The sequence below is a fragment of the Nicotiana sylvestris genome, chromosome 6, assembly GCF_000393655.2.
Source record: "Nicotiana sylvestris chromosome 6, ASM39365v2, whole genome shotgun sequence".
In the NCBI taxonomy this organism is placed as follows: Eukaryota; Viridiplantae; Streptophyta; class Magnoliopsida; order Solanales; family Solanaceae; genus Nicotiana; species Nicotiana sylvestris.
Genome location: NC_091062.1, coordinates 193,512,647 through 193,532,125, shown reverse-complemented (window position 1 = coordinate 193,532,125; position 19,479 = coordinate 193,512,647). Strand labels below are relative to the sequence as shown.

Here is a 19,479-nt window from a genome sequence, read left to right as displayed (position 1 = left end):
GTTGGGCCCGTTAGGCCCGCCAGGCCTACCAGGACCCGGCCCACCAGGCCTGTTAGGCCCGTTAGGACCGTGGGCCTAGCCCACCAAGCAGCATTAGCCTTGTATAGTCTTTTACACTAGTTAGCCTTTTATTCTTGGTCAACATAGCATAGTGGTTATTTTAGTAGTTAGTCATTCTTTACATTGTATGGACATATTATAAATACAATGAGGCCACAAGTGTGAAAGCCTAGCCAGTTATTCTTTCATCATCTCTCTCTTATGTTTATGCGATGAAGAACCTCCCAGAAAACCTTCGAAACCCATTGTTGAGCTTCGATTTCTGGTCTTGTTTTTACTGGTTTGACATTACTCGATCAAATTAAAGAACATGCATGTTATGCATGTAAACTTTATAAATATCAAATGTATAAAACTCTAACTTTTCATAAATAGAAGGCAAAGAATTTTGCGAATGGGGAAAATACCATATTTTTGAGGATTAGTGTTCATGTCAATCAAAGGCTGGTATAAATCGGCATAGACAAGTTTGCTCCCTGGAAATGTGCCCTGAATTCGAGGCAATATTTCACTAAGCTTCTGATTATAAGATTGAGCTTCTGAATTCAGGTTTTGAATACACTGACGATCAAAGCTCAATTTTGCAGTCATTTGAGCAGGTATACATCCGAGGGGAGGAAGCCCTATTATCAGCACGTTCCGACATCCACTGTCATACAGTCTCTGCATTTATAATATTTTTATATAGTTTCTAAATATATAAAAAAATTTATAAAACATTAGTAAAGGTGGGATAGACAAATTCACATCGAAATCTTATCGCACTGTGCATTTTGGGATGGACGAAATAGCAATGCATGATTAAATATGTGTATCACGTAATCAAGTGATATTTAAAACCAGCAAGATGATGTCACGTGTTAAAATGATGTGACAAGTCTAAGTCAAAATAATGACTAATCAAAGGTCGTTATGACAAGTAGGTTAGGAAAAAACGAAAAATATATCTTACATTTGAAATATTAGCAAAACGATCTTATACAGAAAATATAAGGACCAATTTTTTTGTGAGAAGATGAAATAGAATATTAACCTTGATAATTTCTTCAAGCCTTTGGTGCAAGAAACTATGATAGCCACTTAGGCCAAGATCAAGCCTTCTTAGGAATCCATTATTCAAACTTAAAGCAATGTCATTACTTCCTGCCATAATTAGAACAAGAGCATCCTTAATTATGTCCAAAGCCTCTTTTTCTCCTACAACCCCTTTTAGAATTTCAATATATTTCTTGAAGTTCTCCACTTGTGTGAAAATTGGAGTACCCTGAGTTTTAACGTTTGTTAAATCATCAAATCCTGCACCTGAAAGGAAATCCAAATCTAAATTTAATAAGTTTAACCTTTAAAACTCTAAGAACTAAACGGTAACACCCCAGGCTTTCGACAGAGTTCCACTCGGCAAAACACAAGAGGGACGTTAGGTATACAAGTTAACAAGCCTTAGACCCTAGTGGCGTATTTTAAACCTGTGAGGGCCTAGGCCTAGAGCGGACAATATTACTAGCGGGCTAGGCTATTACAGATGGTATTAGAGTCACTCTTGTGTCAATCTTGCCGATTGTGGGTTAGGGTTCAACTCAGTTTAGGCAAATCCTGATTAAGCGGGGCAAACTTCAATGCTGAATCCCACATCGGCAAAACACAAAAGGGATATTGGGTATATAAGTTAACAAGTCTTAGATCCTAATGATGCGTTTTAAACCCGCAAGAATCTAGGTCCAGAGATACAATATCACTAGCGGGCTGGGCTATTACATAATACGTTTGAAATTATGAATTCAAAATATAATATTTTGCATATTAAAAATATTGAGTTCAGTTGACCTCCTAATATACAAGTTCAGTGCAACCTCTACCTGCGGAAGCAAAACTAACACCCGTTCTGAGCTCACTGACTGGTAAATTGGGATCAAGGAAAGGAGGAACAGTATCCTTGATTTGTAGGGAAAAGGCTAAGAAATCTGAAATGAGTTTTCCATTGGAAAATCTCCCAGTTGGGACTTGATTAGGAAAAGATTGTCCATAGGGTGGGTGATTGGCTTGAAATAGAGTAAGTATAAAGTTGTTATTGCCAGAATCTAGTAATGAATCACCAAAGGCAAGAATAGCAGGAAATTTTGGTATGTGGCCAGTGCAAGTGCTTGAGAAAATACATAATAGTTGTAGAATTACAACAAGGGGGGAGAAAATAAGGGAATTTGCCATTGAAAAGTCAATTCTTTTTTGGACTAAGGAAACTCTGATCAGCATTTATGCTGATATCTTTAAATGAAATTAAGGAAACCATAACTTCCATTTCTTGGTAACTACTTTGATTCAATAGATTAATTAATGCAGTAATTGATCAATTGAGATAAGTTATGATCGTGGGATTTAATTTCATTTTCCATTAATTACATATATGAGCTTTAATTTAACTTGTTCTTTGATCACATGAATTTTTAGTTCTTGAGTCTGAATGTATTATAAGTAAACCTTGCTATCAATTTAATTTAGGGAAAATGCATAAGTACCCATTAATTAACGCCAAAATTCCAACTACACACCTTATCTTTCCAGAGGTTTTATCACCCCCTGAACTATTTAATAGTAGAATTATTAACCCCCAAAATGCTGAAATGGCATAGAGAGTGAGAAGCAAAAAAGTGAAAAAAATTATGTTCGCAATTTTCTGTTATAATTATAAAAAAATCACTCTTTTCGTTTTTCTTTTCTTTTCCGAACGCCGATGACCTTCTCCGGCGAACTATTTTTCCTTTCTTTTATTTTTCCTCTAATCTTCTTCCTCTCACTCTGACCACCACCTCGACATCGTCACCACCACCTTCATCTTCCCCCACCTCCTTTTTATTCTCACCCACTTAATCTTTGCATCGGCACCACAATTATTACCCAAACACAGATCTTATCTTTCCAGCTTCCCACCGGAATATAAAAGTCACCGGAAAAATAAATCAAAATCGAAACTCACAATCGATAAACAAACTCCCTCGCCGGTAAAAATGGAGTTCCTAAATTCCAATATGAAACAAGCAACAAATCCACATATACAGACTCTAATCAAACAAGGACTGAATCAAAGAATGGACCTATAGGAACGATTGAAAAATTTGAATGTGAAGAAAGAATGAAAAAGATAAATAAAAAGAAAAAAGTCTAATAGGATAAGAAAGAAAAGAAAGGAAAAAAAATTCAACAATTGCAAAATAGACACGTGGCAGTGCGTGTATTTCACTACCTGTCAAGAATTTGGTTATTTATTTTCAGGGTGATATTTATTCTGTTTTAAAAATGTTCAGTGGAGTAATAGGGCCCCGCAAAAATAAGGTGTGTAATTGAAACTTCGACCGTAGTTCAAGGGGGAACTTATGCATTTTAATTTAGGCAGAATAGCCTGGTAGACACTTGTACTTGTTCGTCTTTGTCATCTCGGTCCCTATACTTGATAAAGTTTCGTCCAAACACTTATAGTTGTTCAAAGTCGATATTTTAAACCCCTCTGACCATTGACCAAGTCTACATGGCAACTTAATTGCTAAAGTGGACAAAATACGTGTATTTCACGCGTATAAGGAGCGTGGACATAAAATTTAATGATTAAAATAAGGAAAAAAAATAAAAAGAATAGAAAAATACAAAAAAAAATTAGAAAAAGAAAGAATGAAGGTGCCTGAGCTCTTTAATGGCGTCTCTACTTCTCTTAGTTCTGCGGCCCACCAACCCCCCTCCCTTCTCCACGTTACTCCTCTTCCCCCATTTTAACCCAACACCCCCAATAACACAGCCCTTCCCTTCACATCTGCATCCACCACAGATCCAAAACCTCCACTAGATTAGCAGCAATTTTTGGGGAATTTTTTTCTCACGTCCTCATTCCCTTACTTTGGAAGATAGCCTTTGCAAAGAAAAGAAATAGAAATAGTGGAAGAAGATTGCCTGTGAAACCTATTTTCGATTTGTTTTCATGTAGCAAAATTTCAGATTGTTTTGGGTGATGTTGGTCTTTTGGGTAGTCATTTTTATGGCAGGTTCTTTTTCTGGTGGTTGATTGGTGGTACAACAGTGGAGTGTTGGTTGTGAAGAAGCTTTGTAGATGAAGGGTGGTCTGTTTTTGATGACTCTTTAGGTTGACGAATGGATCTGTTTTGATTATTGTTGTTGTGTTTCGCTATTTGGATCTTTAATCGAATTTGGGGAGGAGACTCAAAGATTTTTTTGTTGAGAATTTTCGAAATTCCATTGTTGGTCTTGCGAGAAGAACGAGTCTATTGATTTGAAACCTCAAGTTGTTGCTTACATAGTACTAAAACTTAGTTGGGTATTGAAATTTAGACTTGGAAATGCGATAAACATTTGTGTTTGAGGATCAAAACTGGAGGGACAAGCAGAGACGCCATTAAAGCTCGCTTGAAGCTTCGGGGTATATTCAGGTTTAGAAGAAAGAACCCCCTGTATCTCTTTTCTATAGGTTCGGTATTTGTGTTGGGTGGCCAGTCCTATTTTTCAATAGTTTATTTTCCTATGTGGCACTAGTAATGGTGTGGCGTCCTACGCGTAGGAGATTGTATTACACACTGGTAGCTTATGTCATAAGCGTTTATTATACACGATTTGAACGAGTGTAAGTGTTCAATTGGCAAATTGATAAGTTTGGGGACCGGCATGACAAAGTGGCACAAGTACAAGTGTCATTTAGGCTATTCTGCCTTTAATTTATGTTACAACTATCCCTGCAGCTTGATGTCCAGAAATATGAAGCAAATTTTTTCTCTATATACAATGAACATGGAACTTGCATAATCATGACATTTTTTAAATGAAGAAATAATATGCAATATCTAACCTACTATTGATACTACTCGTGTGCACGAGTTGAAGATCATTGTATAACCAAGATTATATAATAAATAATATGCTTGTACTCGTGTGTATGAGATGTAGATCAGTATAATAACAAATACTGATCTTTGACCAAAATAATTAACTGGAAACAAGATCGAAAAATATCCTTCTCTCTGACCCTCCAAATCAATGGCGATTCCTTCACGCTACCAAATAATACAAGTTTACCTAACTGGCAATACCAAAAAAATTTATGGGCTCCAAAATTAAAATGAGTTGTCGCGTGGTAAATTTTATGAGACAACTAATTTGGACGCTCTCATTTAATCTATGGCTAATTTTTTCTAAAAATTAGTAGATTAAATGAACATATAAAAATCATTACGAATGATTTTGGACCGCCTAAAAATATAGGGGTAGATCTCTAGTAGAATAGGTACAGGTTGACATGAACCTAGTAACTTTTGTTTGGATTTTGTTTTTGTATTAAAAAGTCCACTAAAAATATTTAGCTTGAACCTGGTTCATTAGTCTAATTATTAGTATATATTAAGTTGATATCGTGTGGGAATACAATAAAATCCTAGATTCCCAAAAGAAGGGCAAATTAAATTAGAAGGACTATATTGCAATTTAAGCTAACTCAAATTTCAAATGATCATATTATTATCTGTCCACGATTGTTTCTAACTTCCTATATAACTAGACCATCGTCTCCATCCAATATTATCATATCACACTTAAAACTTCACACACAAACAAAAGAATTAAATAGAAAGGCAAACAAGAGTCAACACAAAGTAGTCTTCTTCTTTTTCCTGAGCTTAGTATATAAGAGATGGGGAACAGTCTAAGGTGCTGTTTGGCTTGTCTTCTTCCTTTTGGAGCTCTAGACTTAATCCGTATCGTACATTTAAATGGTCAAGTAGAAGAAATTACACATCCAATCACAGCTTCTGAGGTTCTGAAGAATTATCCAAATCACATTTTAAGTAAACCTTGTTCTCAGGGTATAGTTCGTCGGATTTTGATCTTGTCGCCGGAATCAGAACTCAAGAGGGGCAGCATTTATTTTTTGGTCACTGCCAATTCTTTGCCGGAGAAGAAGAAAACCAATAAAAATGTCTCCAAAATTAAAAGCAAAGAATGTCATGTTAGCATACCTGAGATTGATCGGTATTTAACTGATGTTACATTAAAAAAGAAGTTTTCCCGTCGAGAACGGCGGAAGGGTGCAGTTGAGGAATGGAGGCCTCATCTTGAGAGTATTTCCGAGGACTAAAATGTCTTCTTCATCTTTTCTTTTCTTTTTTTCTTTTCAGTTTTTCCATTAAAACTTTTGATCGACTAATTAGATTTGCGAAGAGTAAGAATGAAACCAATTATTTGCACTATATAACTTTTTTTTAAGACTCTCTTTTATGTTCGTCAGGTCCGTGGACTAAAATGAGGTGTTTGGATTGGCTTTTAAGCAGGTCAAATCAGCTTTTAATCATTTTTTTTTAGTTTTCTTCACCGTTTGATAAAGTTAAAAAAACCTAAAAATAAGTTTAAATCTACTTAAAACAAGCCAAAATCAATAAACTGACCAACCCAACTTATTACTTTTTAGTTTAAAAATTATTTATGCTAAAAAATTACTTTTTTAAGTCAATCCAAATGGGCTTAACGAGGGAAAATCTGAACTATCATTAGAAAAGGTCATTTGTGCAAATATCCAACTGAAGGATAACTACAAATAACTGATCATATTAGCTCATAGGATAGTGGGGGTCAATGGTCTATTATCTATCTATATATATTATTAAAAGGAAGAAAGTCTAGCCTAGAATTATGACAAGTGGCAACATAGGAAAAAGACATGTGGTAGTTTTAAGATAAAATTAGTTAGAATAGTTATAATAAGTTATTTAGTTATTTTTAAATTCAAATTCAAAATCAGTTATTTTCCCCCTTTTTGATTGCTTATTTATTATTATTTTATTATCTTTTTTGTTAATTATTGGCTTTTAAATGTTTACCAACGGAAAGAAATAACTTTTGTCAACTGTTGTGTTCCAAGAATGATGGTTTCCTACGGTTTTTTTCTATTTTGTGGCAGTTTTTTTTTATTTTGTGTTCTTCCTTTTAATATGTGGAATTTGGGAAGACCAAATTCATGCTCTGCCAATTATTTCATCATATTCATTCTCTGCCAATTATTTCATATTTGTAACTGCGACATTACATATGAAGGAGTTTAGCTTGATACGTGGACGACGCAACATGGAACAATTAGGAACACTTATATAATTAATGGTAATTTTGTATTTTCTTGCTTATTTTTGTCCATACTGATGATATCTCTGGGCTATGACTTACTTGAATATAGCTTATGAAAAATTGCATTTACAACCATCTTTAGAGAATCAATTATCTACGAAAACATACCCTGACTTCTCCCATGTATCTTTGATTTCTTGCGGTGTTATTAATTTAGTTCTTTATGTTCTTTATTTAGTTCATTTGAAATATCAGTACATACTATGGTTGTTTTTTCATTTTTTTCCTATCAAGTTGGTCTAAACTAATGATTACTAAATGTATAATTATTCGACGACTGGAAAACTCAAATTAGCTTTGGAAGTTTATGTACAAATAGTACATCATTATAGTATCACTTAATTTGTTGATGACTATCAGCATAGCCATTTTCCCATTTTATATTTAGAATATGCTAACAAATAACTAGAAGAAATAAGCTCTTTAATTTTACTCTTCATCAATTTAATTTTAAATTCTTTTTGTATTCGAATTTTCGTAAAAAGATGGCACATCAATTATTAATGGCTATTTTCCGGACGAGACACTAGAAAGGAACTATGCTCTTTATTCTATCCTTTGTTGTACCAAAAAATTTCTCCAGCCCGTTGAAACTCTATTTGTTGTTGAATAGATTGTAATGATGTTGGCACAAATAAAATGCGTGAGCAAAATTTCTTTTCTATATTAATGATTTCTATTAACCTATTTGATTTTTCAATTTTAGGAATCCCAAGATAATTTAATATAAAAATGTGAGTATAAAAATGTGTTAAGAGGATAAAATGAAAAATAATATATCAAATATTTTATAAGATCGTGGGAAATATTATTGGAAAGTTAGAAGGAAAATTTTATTTTGTATATGATTTTATTATAATATTTTATAATATCCATACAATTTATGGAATAATAGTAAATCAAATTTCTGTTTGTAAGTTACAAAAAGTTCAAGCAATCAAGTAAAGAATAAAAGTATAGCGGTTGAAATCTCCGTTGATTTATATTATTTGTAGCGGTTGAAATAATATTTATTTTATAAATTTTAATAATGAAGCAATTTTGAGTAATAAAATAAGAGTATCAAAGTAATTTAGATTTAAGAAGTAAAAATATTTACTTATATTATATTTAAAAAGGAGAGATAGGCACGGACATACGTGAAAAACTAATAAACAATAAATTACTTAAACATGCAATCACAACAAAAAATATGGAACAAGAATAAGCATATTTGAATTTGGTAGAGATGACACCAAGTAGCCACTTTGAAAGGCTGCTATTTAGAAATTAGCCAGTGCATTCTATTTCAGTTTTTCAGTTTAATTTTTCAAGACAAAAATGTCCTGAGTTGTCCTGAAATTACGTTTTTTAGTTTAAAATTTCATGACAAAATAAGTACTGGCTAATCCTTAAATAGCATCCCTGAGAAGGGTTATCTGTGCACTTGCCCCTCGAATTTGATATGAGAAAGTCTTTGAATTTCAGAAAAACATATTGTACAGATAAGACCGTCTAACTGATGTTTTAATAGATATTGGATAAAAATAACTATAATTTAAATTCATATGTAGATTATGTCAATAGTTAAAACTAAAATTTAATATATCATATTGAAAACAAAATAAAAGTAGTTCAAAATTATTATTTTTGAATTATAGGTAAAACACTAAATAAAAAATTAAGTAAAAATATTATATTAAAAAAATGCATACAAGAGGATGATAGGGATTGTTTGAGTATATTTATGATTTTGATTGATTTGTAAAATAAATATAGTAACTAATTAAATAGTGCTAAAAATTATGGTTAACAAATTTAGACAATGAACTAAGCATTTATATTGTTTTGTCTTTTATAAGTATAATTTTTATAAAATGTCAGTGTGCCAAATAGGCTAGCATTCTCTCATATACGCTTTACAAAATTATTTTATAACAAGCAAAATTTTGAAATTGACCGTGCATCGCGCGGGTACCTATACTAGTATTTTTAAGAAGAATTAAGCAAGTCCCTCCAATGCTCTTAACTCTCAAGTCAAATAAAGATCATAGCCAATTTAGTATACACCAATATTGTAAATAAGACTTGGTGTGATAGAAAACATGCTATGTGAGGCTATTTGTTGAAAACTTAAAACAACCAAAAAAAACTTGCATTCTAACTAATTACACAGACTGAACTTTGTGCTTCCTAATTTCTACAAACAATTCTGTCCAGATTTATAATACAGAGAAGACCATTCTTTTCTATCCTTCCTTCAAGCTATTTTCTACATTCTTGGTATTGACCATTCTTGATAAGGCTTCGTACAATAGATCCTTGTGGTTCGGCCCTTTCCCGGACCCCCCGCATAGCGAGAGCTTAGTGCACCGGGCTGGCCTTTTTTTGGTATTGATCAAAGAGGCAAAACTACTTCAGCTGCTACCCAAAAGAGCCAAAACCAGAACGATGACTATATTTCCCTGAACTAGAATAATAACTGCTAGATACAGGCTTCAGGGAGTGGCTGTTCATAAACTCAGTCCCTGGTGGTATTTGTTGCACAACTAGCAACGAAAAACTATAATCCGAAGTCGCTAACATGTCTCCAATAAATCCTAGTTCTGGACACTCAATCCATTCATTAATCCCTAGTGTTAACTCAGATTGTTCATGGTCTCGACCAACTATACAAAGATCACAATTGTGCTCGAGTGAACGAAGAACCTGAGTCGTCCCCACTGCATCTTTCACCACTTCTTCTTTGTAACTCACCCTTTCTGCACCAATGTTATTAGCCTTGAACCAACGTATCGTATCTGACTCCACACTGTTATCGATATTGCCACTAGAATGTCTGAGCCAGACGAGAGTTAGGCTGATGTGCGGATGCTCTAGCATCCTGCTGCAGTAGGCAAGCGCCTCATCATCATCAGGACCGCCAAGGTAGAGCATTGTAACACGAAAGAAAGAATGGCCGAATAAGATTTGTTGGTTATCAGCTAATTGACCTCGATCAACTAGGATCCCAACCGAGCAAGGTGCTTTATAGAGTACCTGTTGGTTCACCATTCGAATAGCAGGAAAATTGGCTCCTACTGTTCCATCAATCGCCCACTGCTTGTGGAACGGGACGATCACAATATTGACACCTTTTTCCATCCCGATTGTACATATGTCATCGTGCATAGTGGCATAAGGAACAATGGATGTGAAGTGTTGAACAGCCACAGAACCTTGATTTCTGTGCGCGAAAATGTTGAACGCGTTTGATATATGTTCTGTTCTGCTTGGCAGAGACGTCAGTTTAGCCTTGCCTCTTCTATTATGCGTTGGCACCAGCAATGCAGCCGCGCTACCTTTGAGTTCCATTAGATTAAGAACAAACACTGAAATAGGTCTCCTTCTACTTGGATTGGAGGCTTCTAGAAGATTAACAATACTTGGAACATTATCTTCATTGTGAATACATACCTGTATCCGAAGCTCACTCGTAGGATCCAAATGTTGTATACTATTTGTTCTGTAGCCTAAATACCTTCTTGATGGATCATAGAGGTACCAAATTAAGGGTCTCAAAGCTCCCGTAATCACCAACATTGTGATTAACAAAAGCGCATACGCTTCATTTGTTATTATCTGTAGATAACCAAATAAGAGACATGTAAATAACTCGTTTACTACTAGTAGTTGAGTTTAACTTCTATAGAAAGTAATTGAATTTTCAGGTAACCGAGCTATAACAGGTTAAAATACATTGATAACAGAAACGCGCAGAAAAGAAAGGAGTTAGGTTACGTACTCCATTATCCCTGAGGCCGATATAGAGGGATGCCTCGATAATTCCTTTGCAACACATGATGAGAGCAAGAGAAAGTGCATCTCTAAAAGGAACACCAAAATGAACTGCTGGAACAAGAGTGCCAGCAAATTTTCCAAAATAACCTAAGACGATCACTGCTTCAACGCCTAAAAGACTCTTTCCTTTTCCTATTGCGAAAATGTCCATTGCTAAACCACTAATAGCAAACTTAGCAGGAAGCAACAATCCAGTACATAAAGAATCAATTTTGTAAACCAAAGATGACCCTAGAGGAGGTCCCTCGGGTACCACCATGCCCAAAATAAAAGTACCAAGAGCAGCAGGTTGTCCAAGAGACTCCGCGACAAATCCACAGATCAAAACTATCATAGCTACGACTAGAAACTGGCTTTCCTTCATAGACCCTTTTTCAGGTATAGTCCTAGCAATGTGTTGCACAAATGGCCTTACTGCAAACACAACTACTATCAAGAAAGTACCTATCCATGCTATGCACAATGCTCCATTCCACTTTGAATAACTTGCTGATGAATTTATGGTAGTCCCAATTACGAAAATGACATATATACAAATGTCAGTAACCATAGAAGCCAATGTAGCTATTCGACCAATTTCTGAGTTTAGAATCTTAAGGTCGCCAAGAAGGCTGGTGATCACAGGAAAGAAAGACGCTGAGTTAAGTACGGCTACATAAGGCAGCAAATGAGCTGTTGCTTCATCTACTACAGCCAAATGAGGTAATGTATAACTAGCTAGACATCCAAGTACAAAAGGCAACGCGAAACTGGACGCACCAATTAGCATCGCATTTCTCCCCGCTCTTTTCACCATTGTTGGATCTACATGAATTCCAAGAACAAAAAGATGAAACATGAAAGCAAGATCTGCAACTGTTTGTAGTACCATTCTTCCTCTTGGTGGAAACATTAAGGCCGCAAACGCTCTGTTACGACATAAGCCTGATTGCCCCATGAAAACACCAGCCTGTTTTAGACCAACAATAATGATAGCATGAACAATGTAACACAAGTAATCAGAGGCAGTAACAACGGGTTAAATGAACCCAATATTTTCGACACTAAACATAGATATATACAAGAAAAATTACTAAATTTGTCAACCAGTATTAAAGTTTGAATCCGTAATTACAGAAGTACAAAGATTTATGCTAAGAACTTTAAAGATTGAATCCGTCAAGTTTAAATCATAAATCCATTTCTATAAGTAATGGACAGAGGCAGACCCAGGATTTGAAGGTCGCAGATGCACTTTTGAATTCAACCAAAATCTGTTTTGTATTTAGGGTACCCCTTACTAATATATGACTATTTTCTAAAGACATATGCATGCATAAATGGAATTTTTACCGAACTTTACGGGTGTCAGTGACCCCTCTTTGTACAGCATAAGTCCGCCTGTGGTAACAGAATTATCAGGTACTCAGAGGCGGATGTGTGTGTGTGCAAAAAAGAAATTACTAAAATTTTAAGACATCAAAACTTTCAAAAGGGTATAAAAACTTATAGATTGAACCTATCAAATTTAAATCCTGAATTTAACTCCGAGAATAAAGATAGTATCAATTTTGTAACACAAGTAATAGAATTGTTAGGTGTTGATCATAATTATGTAGAGAATAAAGGAGCTTACAATAAGTTGTGCACTGACCATACTTTGTTTAAGAGGTCTGATGAGGAAAAAAGTAATTCTGGTGACGAAGAAAATGAAAATCAATTGTGCCAACACCAGTGGTAAACTGAAAGCGAAAGGGTCACCTCCAGACCATAAACATCCTTTGGAATTGACCATATCTGAAAATTGACATATAAATAATTCTTGACGATATCGACCTTGGACTACTCCTATTGAATCTGAAACTCTTCGTTTTACCATTTTTGTTACAAAAACTACTGATTAAAGAAGCAAATGAAGAAAGAGGATGGTTTGGTGAAGAATTTACTCTAATAATTGAAATGGAAAGCATGGAAATTTATTTTGTTGAAACAATTAGTGTTAGTGTTCGTTCAGATTGTTAGACATTAACATAAGTTTGATATGCTAGATAGAAATGTGGATAATTCACCATATATCCATCATATTAGGCAAGTTTTTAGGATTAATTATTTCCCTCTCAAAACACCCTCATTTTCAATGGTTCTGCTTTTCTCCATATATCTCTTCCTTTTATAGTTCTTTTGTCTTTTTTTTTTTCTTTTTTTTTTTAACTTTTATTATCTCCCTGGAGCAACACCAAATGTTTTATGCTAGAGCATAGAGTGATTGAAAGAAACTTTTCCTATCATTTTCAGAGATGCATACAAGCTAACCAAAGCAAAACCATTATCACAAAAATCGAACCTCTTATCCCTCTTTAATTGTTTCAAACAACTTTCCATAAAAAAAAATTAATACACGGTAAAATAAGCCTAGGTATTCAATGTAGGAAAAATGGAGAGTCTAACTATACGCTTTTACCTTAAACTAAACCATTTATTGACATTGTTAGAGGATAGTCCAAATTTTTAATACTAACATAAGATGATACGATCTTGTTAGGTTTTTGCCTACGGATGAGTGGAACAATAAATTACCGTGGAGACCATCCTCAAGTTAATTCTTCCAAAAACATTTTCCGATAACTTCTAAAATTAATCAAACGGTCCTTACAAATCTTTTCGCAAGATTTGAAAGACTCTTCCACCGACAGATACTTCCTAAATTTAATCAAGAAGTTGCAAGACCTAATTTAGGAACACCGTTGTGAAGCTTCCGCTGCACAAGTCAAAAGAAACTAACGATTTACTGCAATCTAAAGTTACGCACATTGCATACTTCAATCGTAATAGCTAAAATGTTTATAGTTAGGGTTATCATTGAAGAGAGAGAGAGGAGCGGAACTAGTTTAGGAGTCTAACTTTTTAGATTCATTCATAAGGGTGTATGATCAAAAAAAATACTCTCAGGTGATGCAGAAAGAAAAGTAACATTTTACAAATTGAATCCACACCAATTGCATAGCTCTTGACAAAAACGGAAGAAATTAGGCAGCATCGCAAGGAAAGATCTATCTTCTCACAGTCACAGGTATCTACAAATTCCCTTCCTTTTTTTTTTTTTTTTTTTGCATTTATAGCCCAGACAGAAACACAAGAAAGATTCTTTATCGCAAACTTGCGAGACGACTGCTGTCGAAAACAACAACAAAGCCTATTTTCCGTCGGTCCAGACTGGAAATTTTTTATTGTTTTCTTTAAGCACCAAAATGGCTTCTTCTTGCATCATTTATTCTCTTTTTGGCAGCTTACAGTATGATGATTATTTAGTGCGAGCTAATGCAGCTGTAGAGAATGTAGGGCTAACCTCCTTCACAATCTAGATACAAATCTTAAATTCCGATACATTTAATTTCCTCGACGGAAAAAAAAGGTCAAATGTAACCTTGGCCGACAGAAATAAATTACGACCTCCGTCGTACCACCATTTTGTCAAAAGGACGAACAGCGAGAAACACTCTGGGAGCTTCTCGTATGGAGTATGGACAGTCACTTGCTGCTTAAAGAATGAAACAACCGCTACGGCTTTCCATCAGACTAGGTCAATAAAATTGTCAAAATCTTCGGTGCGGCTAACTTCAGTTTTCAGATGAGCGTTCTCCCACCTGATCTCCCATCCAATACAACAGCTCTAATATCCATTCCCGATAGGAACGTGATTATTACTAATTTGGGAATCGAATCTCAGTTGAAATATAAGAAGAGCAGAACTATTAGTTCATATGGAGGAAAAAAAATATTCTCGGAAAGCTGCCTACTTGAGAAGTCTACTAAACATTCTTCCACAGAAAGAAAGAAAGAAAAAAAAAATCTGGACTAGCAGGCACACAAAAGCAAAAATAACAGCTCAAGTAGTTATGTGCCATATAATAGAGTCAGCGAATCATTATATCAGGCTTCACGCCAAGATGCAGCAATCACCTATAGAGAAGAAAACATCATTCAGCTAGAATTACCAGAGCATTTTGGTTTTCACAGTAGTATCACTCACCTGAATATTTTCACCTACCTTAGCAGCAATTTGCAGAATATCCAGTAGCCTCTATCAAAACATTCAACATATCAAAAAAAGGGACTTCAAAACCCCATCCATTCCTACACCCCAAGAAGCAGAAAGAAAGGAGAAAAAGCATATATTGCTCGAAGTGCAAATGAGTGATCAACCTACCTCTTAGTCACAGAGTATATCTTGAAATGGAACTAATAAAAAACCCTCCCACCACAAATTTTTAGTACATAAGATGCTTGGCTGAAACTCAATAAGGACGTGAACGGTTTCCACCATGAGACTGTCTATCCGGGCCAGAACCTCCACTGTCTCTGTAGTTATCCCTGCGGCCGCCGCCACCATAACCTCCTCGACCTCCACGTCTAACAATGGATAGAAAAAGGCTCAGCATAAGAGATACATCAACTCTCCCATTAGCGCACAGACTCAAAAAGTTCAGAATATAGAATACATCCCCAACCATCTCTATACAATTAACATAATTTCACTACATATTATTTTCTTTTTAGAAAGAAAAATGGAACTATATATTTTCCATTTGTAGTGTATAAGAAAATAACATGCTTGAGGGAGGTAAAAATGCAGAGGGCATCAGCATGCGGTTTCAATTAGAAAAGGTGGATGAAAATGATTATAACACTAATACTGTAAGCAAAACGAAATAATTTGATACATAGAAGTTTACGGTTTTACTTCAATACGCACATAGTTGATCGAGATAAAGCATAAAACTTTGGTAGCAGTGAAGTTAGAAGATTAAGATAAAACTGGTTCACATGCACCCCCAAAAGGGACAAGTTGTAGTACGAATTAATGCAACGAGTTTTGATTGATCAGTAGTCATACTTTGGAACGAAAGCATGTTATCAAGTGAGAATTTCAGCCATGCAGCTACAGAATGAAATTTGACACAGCAATGATAGTTAAATAGATGCAAGAACCACAAGTCAACGACTCTGCTCATCTAATTAAGTAAAGAACCAAATACAGAGAATTGTGTCAAATAACCATATGTCGATAATCTAGTTACACACACTTGCTAATTCTGTATACATGCCACAACAGCATAACCACGACATTTTACAAGTTAACATAAGCTATGAACGGTGGCAAACTGGATGTCATATGCAATAGAGAAAGAGTGCAACAATTAAAGAAGGCTTACCCAGAACCAAAAGCTGGAGCAGGCTTTGGTGCAGACTTTTCAGCCATCGCAACACTGATTTTGTACCCTCTGAAGTCATGGTCTGATGATCAAAATTTATGATCAGCATGTAAATTATGTACAGCATAAACTCAAATGAATAAATTGGGGTCTAGTCTTTACTATTGAAAAAGCCACCCGCAGAGTGCGCTGCAGAAGGGTCTTCATATGACAAAACAGCATCTCCTTTGTTTTTTCCCTGTTCGTCAGTGTATAACTTTATGCTCCAAGGCCACTGGTCTTTGTAGCCTCGTTTTTGCTTGATTCTTGCCACCTACACATTTATGAGAGACCAATTAAGCGTTAACCCTGATATTTATGCTAACACAGAGTCACAAAAGTAAACTACATAATCAGAATTCAAGGGCAATATTTCATTGGTCAGCAAAATCAAGCAGATCAGAATAATGGTTATTGGGTTTTCTTTTTGTCTACCACAGTGAACACAGCAAGAAATCATGTGAAGTACAAGAAAAACTAGGTATATGCTACAATACGAAATGAATCTGATACTGAGAATCATAACCGAAAGAAATCTGCATATTACTTGTCCAATGCTCCCAAAAAGTTCTCTAAGTTCTTCAATGGTCACATCAGGAGGCAAATTTGAGATATATATTCTTGCGTTGTCACAGAAATCTCCACAGTTCTCATCACATTGCTTGACCTTTTCCGGAGCCTCAGCTGGGGAACTATCATAACCACCTGCATTCCTTTGACCACCGCCATATCCCCCATCATATCCTCCCGGTGGGCCACCCCTTCCACCCCCACGGGCATTAGCTGTTTTATCCCCACCATAGCCACCAGGGGCACCATATGAAGGGGGATAAGATGCAGGTCCACCAACATAACTCGTGGGCGGGGGGACGGCATCAGGGTTCCGACCATAGGTATTAGATGGTGGTGGATAGTTGCTATCAGCTGCCCCATAAGATGGAGGAGCATGTGGAGGACCTTGAGCATAACCACCACCATCTCTTCCCTGACTACCACCATAAGAACCTGTTCTACCACCTCCAGCATTTCTGTCATCATAGTTGTCGCCTCTTCCCCCTCGACTATTTCCATATCCCCCACCACTTCCACCTCTGTTATAACCGCTACCACCTCTGCCACCACGATCGTCAGAACCAGCAGGTGAAGGTGCACCACATTTGTTACATTCAACTCTTCTAGCAAAGTTCAAATTTCCACAGCTACACCCAGACATGCCAGAATTAATAACAATTGACAAGAAACAAGAACAAACACAATAACATATTTCAAATGAAATATTATGAAATGAAACCCAAAATACATAACCTTGAAGCAACCACCGCACTGAACTAACAATTTGTTGAATTGACAAGATATACGCATCATAGAATTATATAATACTGAAAGTAAAGAGAATCAAAACAAATTTTCTCAGTGAACCTGCACAGGGAAGCACCAGTTATCTTGAGCAAAATTGCTGGACCATTCAGTAGCAGGATTTCATACAACAAGTAATGACAGGAGAGAATACATAGTAACTCATATATTTCTAGTCGCATAATCTAGAAAAGACTCAGGTTATAACATGAGAATACAATCAGAACACATGTATATCAAAAAGAAATGGTGTTCAAGAAAAGGATCCAGATTCCTCACTGTGTTGTGAGCTTGGCAAAGCAAATACTTGGTATCTAAAATTTCTACTTCACTAACAGGATTGTCCAGAAAGTAACTTCAGTTTTTGCTCAAAAATATTGCACAAACAAAAGCCACCTCGCTCCATGTAATTGACTTAGTTCACGGATAGAAGCAAATATAATCCTTTTTTTTTGCTGGTATGGAATTAAACAAAAGTTTCACAAGGCCGAGGATTAGTTGTGAATTGAGGGGAGAAATTAGTAAAGATGAGTTAACATGACCTGAATATCCACGAGAAGGACGTGAGAATATTACCTAGGGTTAGGGCAACGCCAATCACCTTCCTTACCACTTCCTCCACCACGACCGCCGCCGCCGCCGCCGCCGCGACCTCCACGATCTCCTCCTCCTTGGTATCCGCCGCCGCCACCTCCTAAAAATAGAGTCATCATATGAATTAAATTATAACTCATTCAACACACAGATATAGTTCGCAAAACATGATAATTTATTCAAATATAAGATACCTCGACTATGTGAACTACCACCGTATCCTCCTCCACCTCCTCTACCACCACCACCACCACCATCTCTACCACCTCCACCGCCGTATGACCCTCCGCTGCCTCCATAACCGCCGCTTGCACCGCCATATCCTCCACCACCTGATCCATACCCGCCGCCTCCAGAACCACCGTAACCACCACCGCCTCCTCCGCCGCCGCTACCTCCGTAGCCTCCGCCACCAGACGGCGGAGCAGATCCGCCGCCTTCGTACCCGTACGTGCCTGCCATCGTTTACACTTAAGCTAGGGTTTCCGAATGAAAGAGGAAAAAGGTAAAAGTGAGTTAAAGACTGGGCGACAAGTGGGAGTCAATCTTATATATGCCTTGTGGAGAGGAGATATTTTTCTTGTGGATCTTTGTCCACGTCTCCAGCTGATCACTTTGATTGCTTTCCTTATTAATTTCTTTACACTTTTTTACGTAGATTCACCAATTAACCAACTAATCAAAATTGAGAAATTGTATTTTGTGAGGCCCTAGATTACTTGATAAGTAGATTTATAAATACCATTTGTTTACTTTAAAGATAAACCTAAAAAAGGCAGTTTAAAAGTCATTTAATATGCCTAATTAAGGATAAAAATAAGTAATATACATAATAATCAAATTGGTAAGAAAATATATGCATTTAAAAAGTTAACAGTTCTTGCCGATGGGCACATGCATTTGAGAAGCTAAAACATATATTTGAGTTGAAAAATTGTGCTAACTTATAAATTCTTTTTTTTTTTTTTGGTTAGAATGAAAAGAAAACTTTGTTTTACCCCGTAACAGAGTTTGCAAAACTAACGGATATGAGCGTCTGTTTGGGTTAAAAATAATGAAATTTTACCCCATCAAAACCAAGTTAAAAATAATGAACTCTCTATCTTTCTCTTCAACCGTCGACCCCTTTTCCCTCAAATTTCCTATCATACCCGACCTTCTTTCTCCCAAAATCCCTACAAATCCCACCTCTATAATGTTGAAGATAGGATCACTATTCAACGAGTCATGAAAGGAAATCAAATTTCGATTGAAG

The 19,479-nt window shown here is 35.9% G+C and overlaps 4 protein-coding genes across 9 annotated transcripts; 1 reads left to right on the top strand and 3 right to left on the bottom strand.

The window, feature by feature from the left end:
• Positions 1-417: 417 nt before the first annotated feature.
• On the bottom strand, positions 418-2,265 carry LOC104237610 (GDSL esterase/lipase At2g30310-like). Its single transcript, XM_009791785.1, has 3 exons — positions 1,917-2,265; positions 1,094-1,362; positions 418-723 (listed from the first exon to the last, which is right to left on the bottom strand). Exons 1-3 carry the CDS (start codon positions 2,263-2,265, stop codon positions 418-420), a joined length of 924 nt encoding a protein of 307 aa, XP_009790087.1.
• Positions 2,266-5,740: 3,475 nt separating this feature from the next.
• LOC104237604 (uncharacterized) lies at positions 5,741-6,184 on the top strand. Its single transcript, XM_009791778.2, has one exon. It carries the CDS (start codon positions 5,741-5,743, stop codon positions 6,182-6,184), a length of 444 nt encoding a protein of 147 aa, XP_009790080.1.
• Positions 6,185-9,300: 3,116 nt separating this feature from the next.
• On the bottom strand, positions 9,301-15,322 carry LOC104237605 (cation/H(+) antiporter 14). Of its 6 annotated transcripts, none has more exons than XM_070147751.1 (4): positions 15,230-15,309; positions 15,053-15,103; positions 10,988-11,992; positions 9,301-10,824 (listed from the first exon to the last, which is right to left on the bottom strand). In XM_070147751.1, the coding sequence occupies exons 3-4, from the start codon at positions 11,978-11,980 to the stop codon at positions 9,628-9,630; spliced, it is 2,190 nt and encodes a 729-aa protein (XP_070003852.1). In that variant the 5' UTR covers positions 11,981-11,992; positions 15,053-15,103; positions 15,230-15,309; the 3' UTR covers positions 9,301-9,627. The 6 variants fall into 6 exon arrangements, with proteins under 6 accessions (XP_070003852.1, XP_009790081.2, XP_009790082.2 ...); XM_009791779.2 differs by lacking the exon at positions 15,053-15,103 and adding an exon at positions 12,659-12,819 and having other exon boundaries at positions 15,230-15,302; XM_009791780.2 differs by lacking the exon at positions 15,053-15,103 and adding an exon at positions 12,677-12,819 and having other exon boundaries at positions 15,230-15,302.
• LOC104237606 (transcription initiation factor TFIID subunit 15b) lies at positions 14,891-18,768 on the bottom strand. Its single transcript, XM_009791781.2, has 6 exons — positions 18,419-18,768; positions 18,207-18,324; positions 16,822-17,473; positions 16,398-16,548; positions 16,236-16,317; positions 14,891-15,432 (listed from the first exon to the last, which is right to left on the bottom strand). Exons 1-6 carry the CDS (start codon positions 18,684-18,686, stop codon positions 15,318-15,320), a joined length of 1,386 nt encoding a protein of 461 aa, XP_009790083.1. The 5' UTR covers positions 18,687-18,768; the 3' UTR covers positions 14,891-15,317.
• Positions 18,769-19,479: the final 711 nt, after the last annotated feature.

Excerpts from the sequence above, each read along its gene's own strand:
- LOC104237606 (XM_009791781.2), bottom strand. The coding sequence starts at position 18,686 with ATGGCAGGCACGTACGGGTACGAAGGCGGCGGATCTGCTCCGCCGTCT. Across the intron at positions 16,549-16,821 it reads TTTTTGGGAGCATTGGACAA|GTGGCAAGAATCAAGCAAAA; the intron begins GTAATATGCAGA and ends ATAAATGTGTAG. Across the intron at positions 15,433-16,235 it reads GCTCCAGCTTTTGGTTCTGG|ACGTGGAGGTCGAGGAGGTT; the intron begins GTAAGCCTTCTT and ends ATCCATTGTTAG.
- LOC104237604 (XM_009791778.2), top strand. The coding sequence starts at position 5,741 with ATGGGGAACAGTCTAAGGTGCTGTTTGGCTTGTCTTCTTCCTTTTGGA.
- LOC104237610 (XM_009791785.1), bottom strand. The coding sequence starts at position 2,265 with ATGGCAAATTCCCTTATTTTCTCCCCCCTTGTTGTAATTCTACAACTA. Across the intron at positions 1,363-1,916 it reads TGTTAGTTTTGCTTCCGCAG|GTGCAGGATTTGATGATTTA; the intron begins GTAGAGGTTGCA and ends ATTTCCTTTCAG. Across the intron at positions 724-1,093 it reads GGCTTGAAGAAATTATCAAG|AGACTGTATGACAGTGGATG; the intron begins GTTAATATTCTA and ends TTATAAATGCAG.
- LOC104237605 (XM_009791779.2), bottom strand. The coding sequence starts at position 12,817 with ATGGTCAATTCCAAAGGATGTTTATGGTCTGGAGGTGACCCTTTCGCT. Across the intron at positions 11,993-12,658 it reads TGGTCAGTGCACAACTTATT|GCTGGTGTTTTCATGGGGCA; the intron begins GTAAGCTCCTTT and ends GGTCTAAAACAG. Across the intron at positions 10,825-10,987 it reads TCGGCCTCAGGGATAATGGA|ATAATAACAAATGAAGCGTA; the intron begins GTACGTAACCTA and ends GGTTATCTACAG.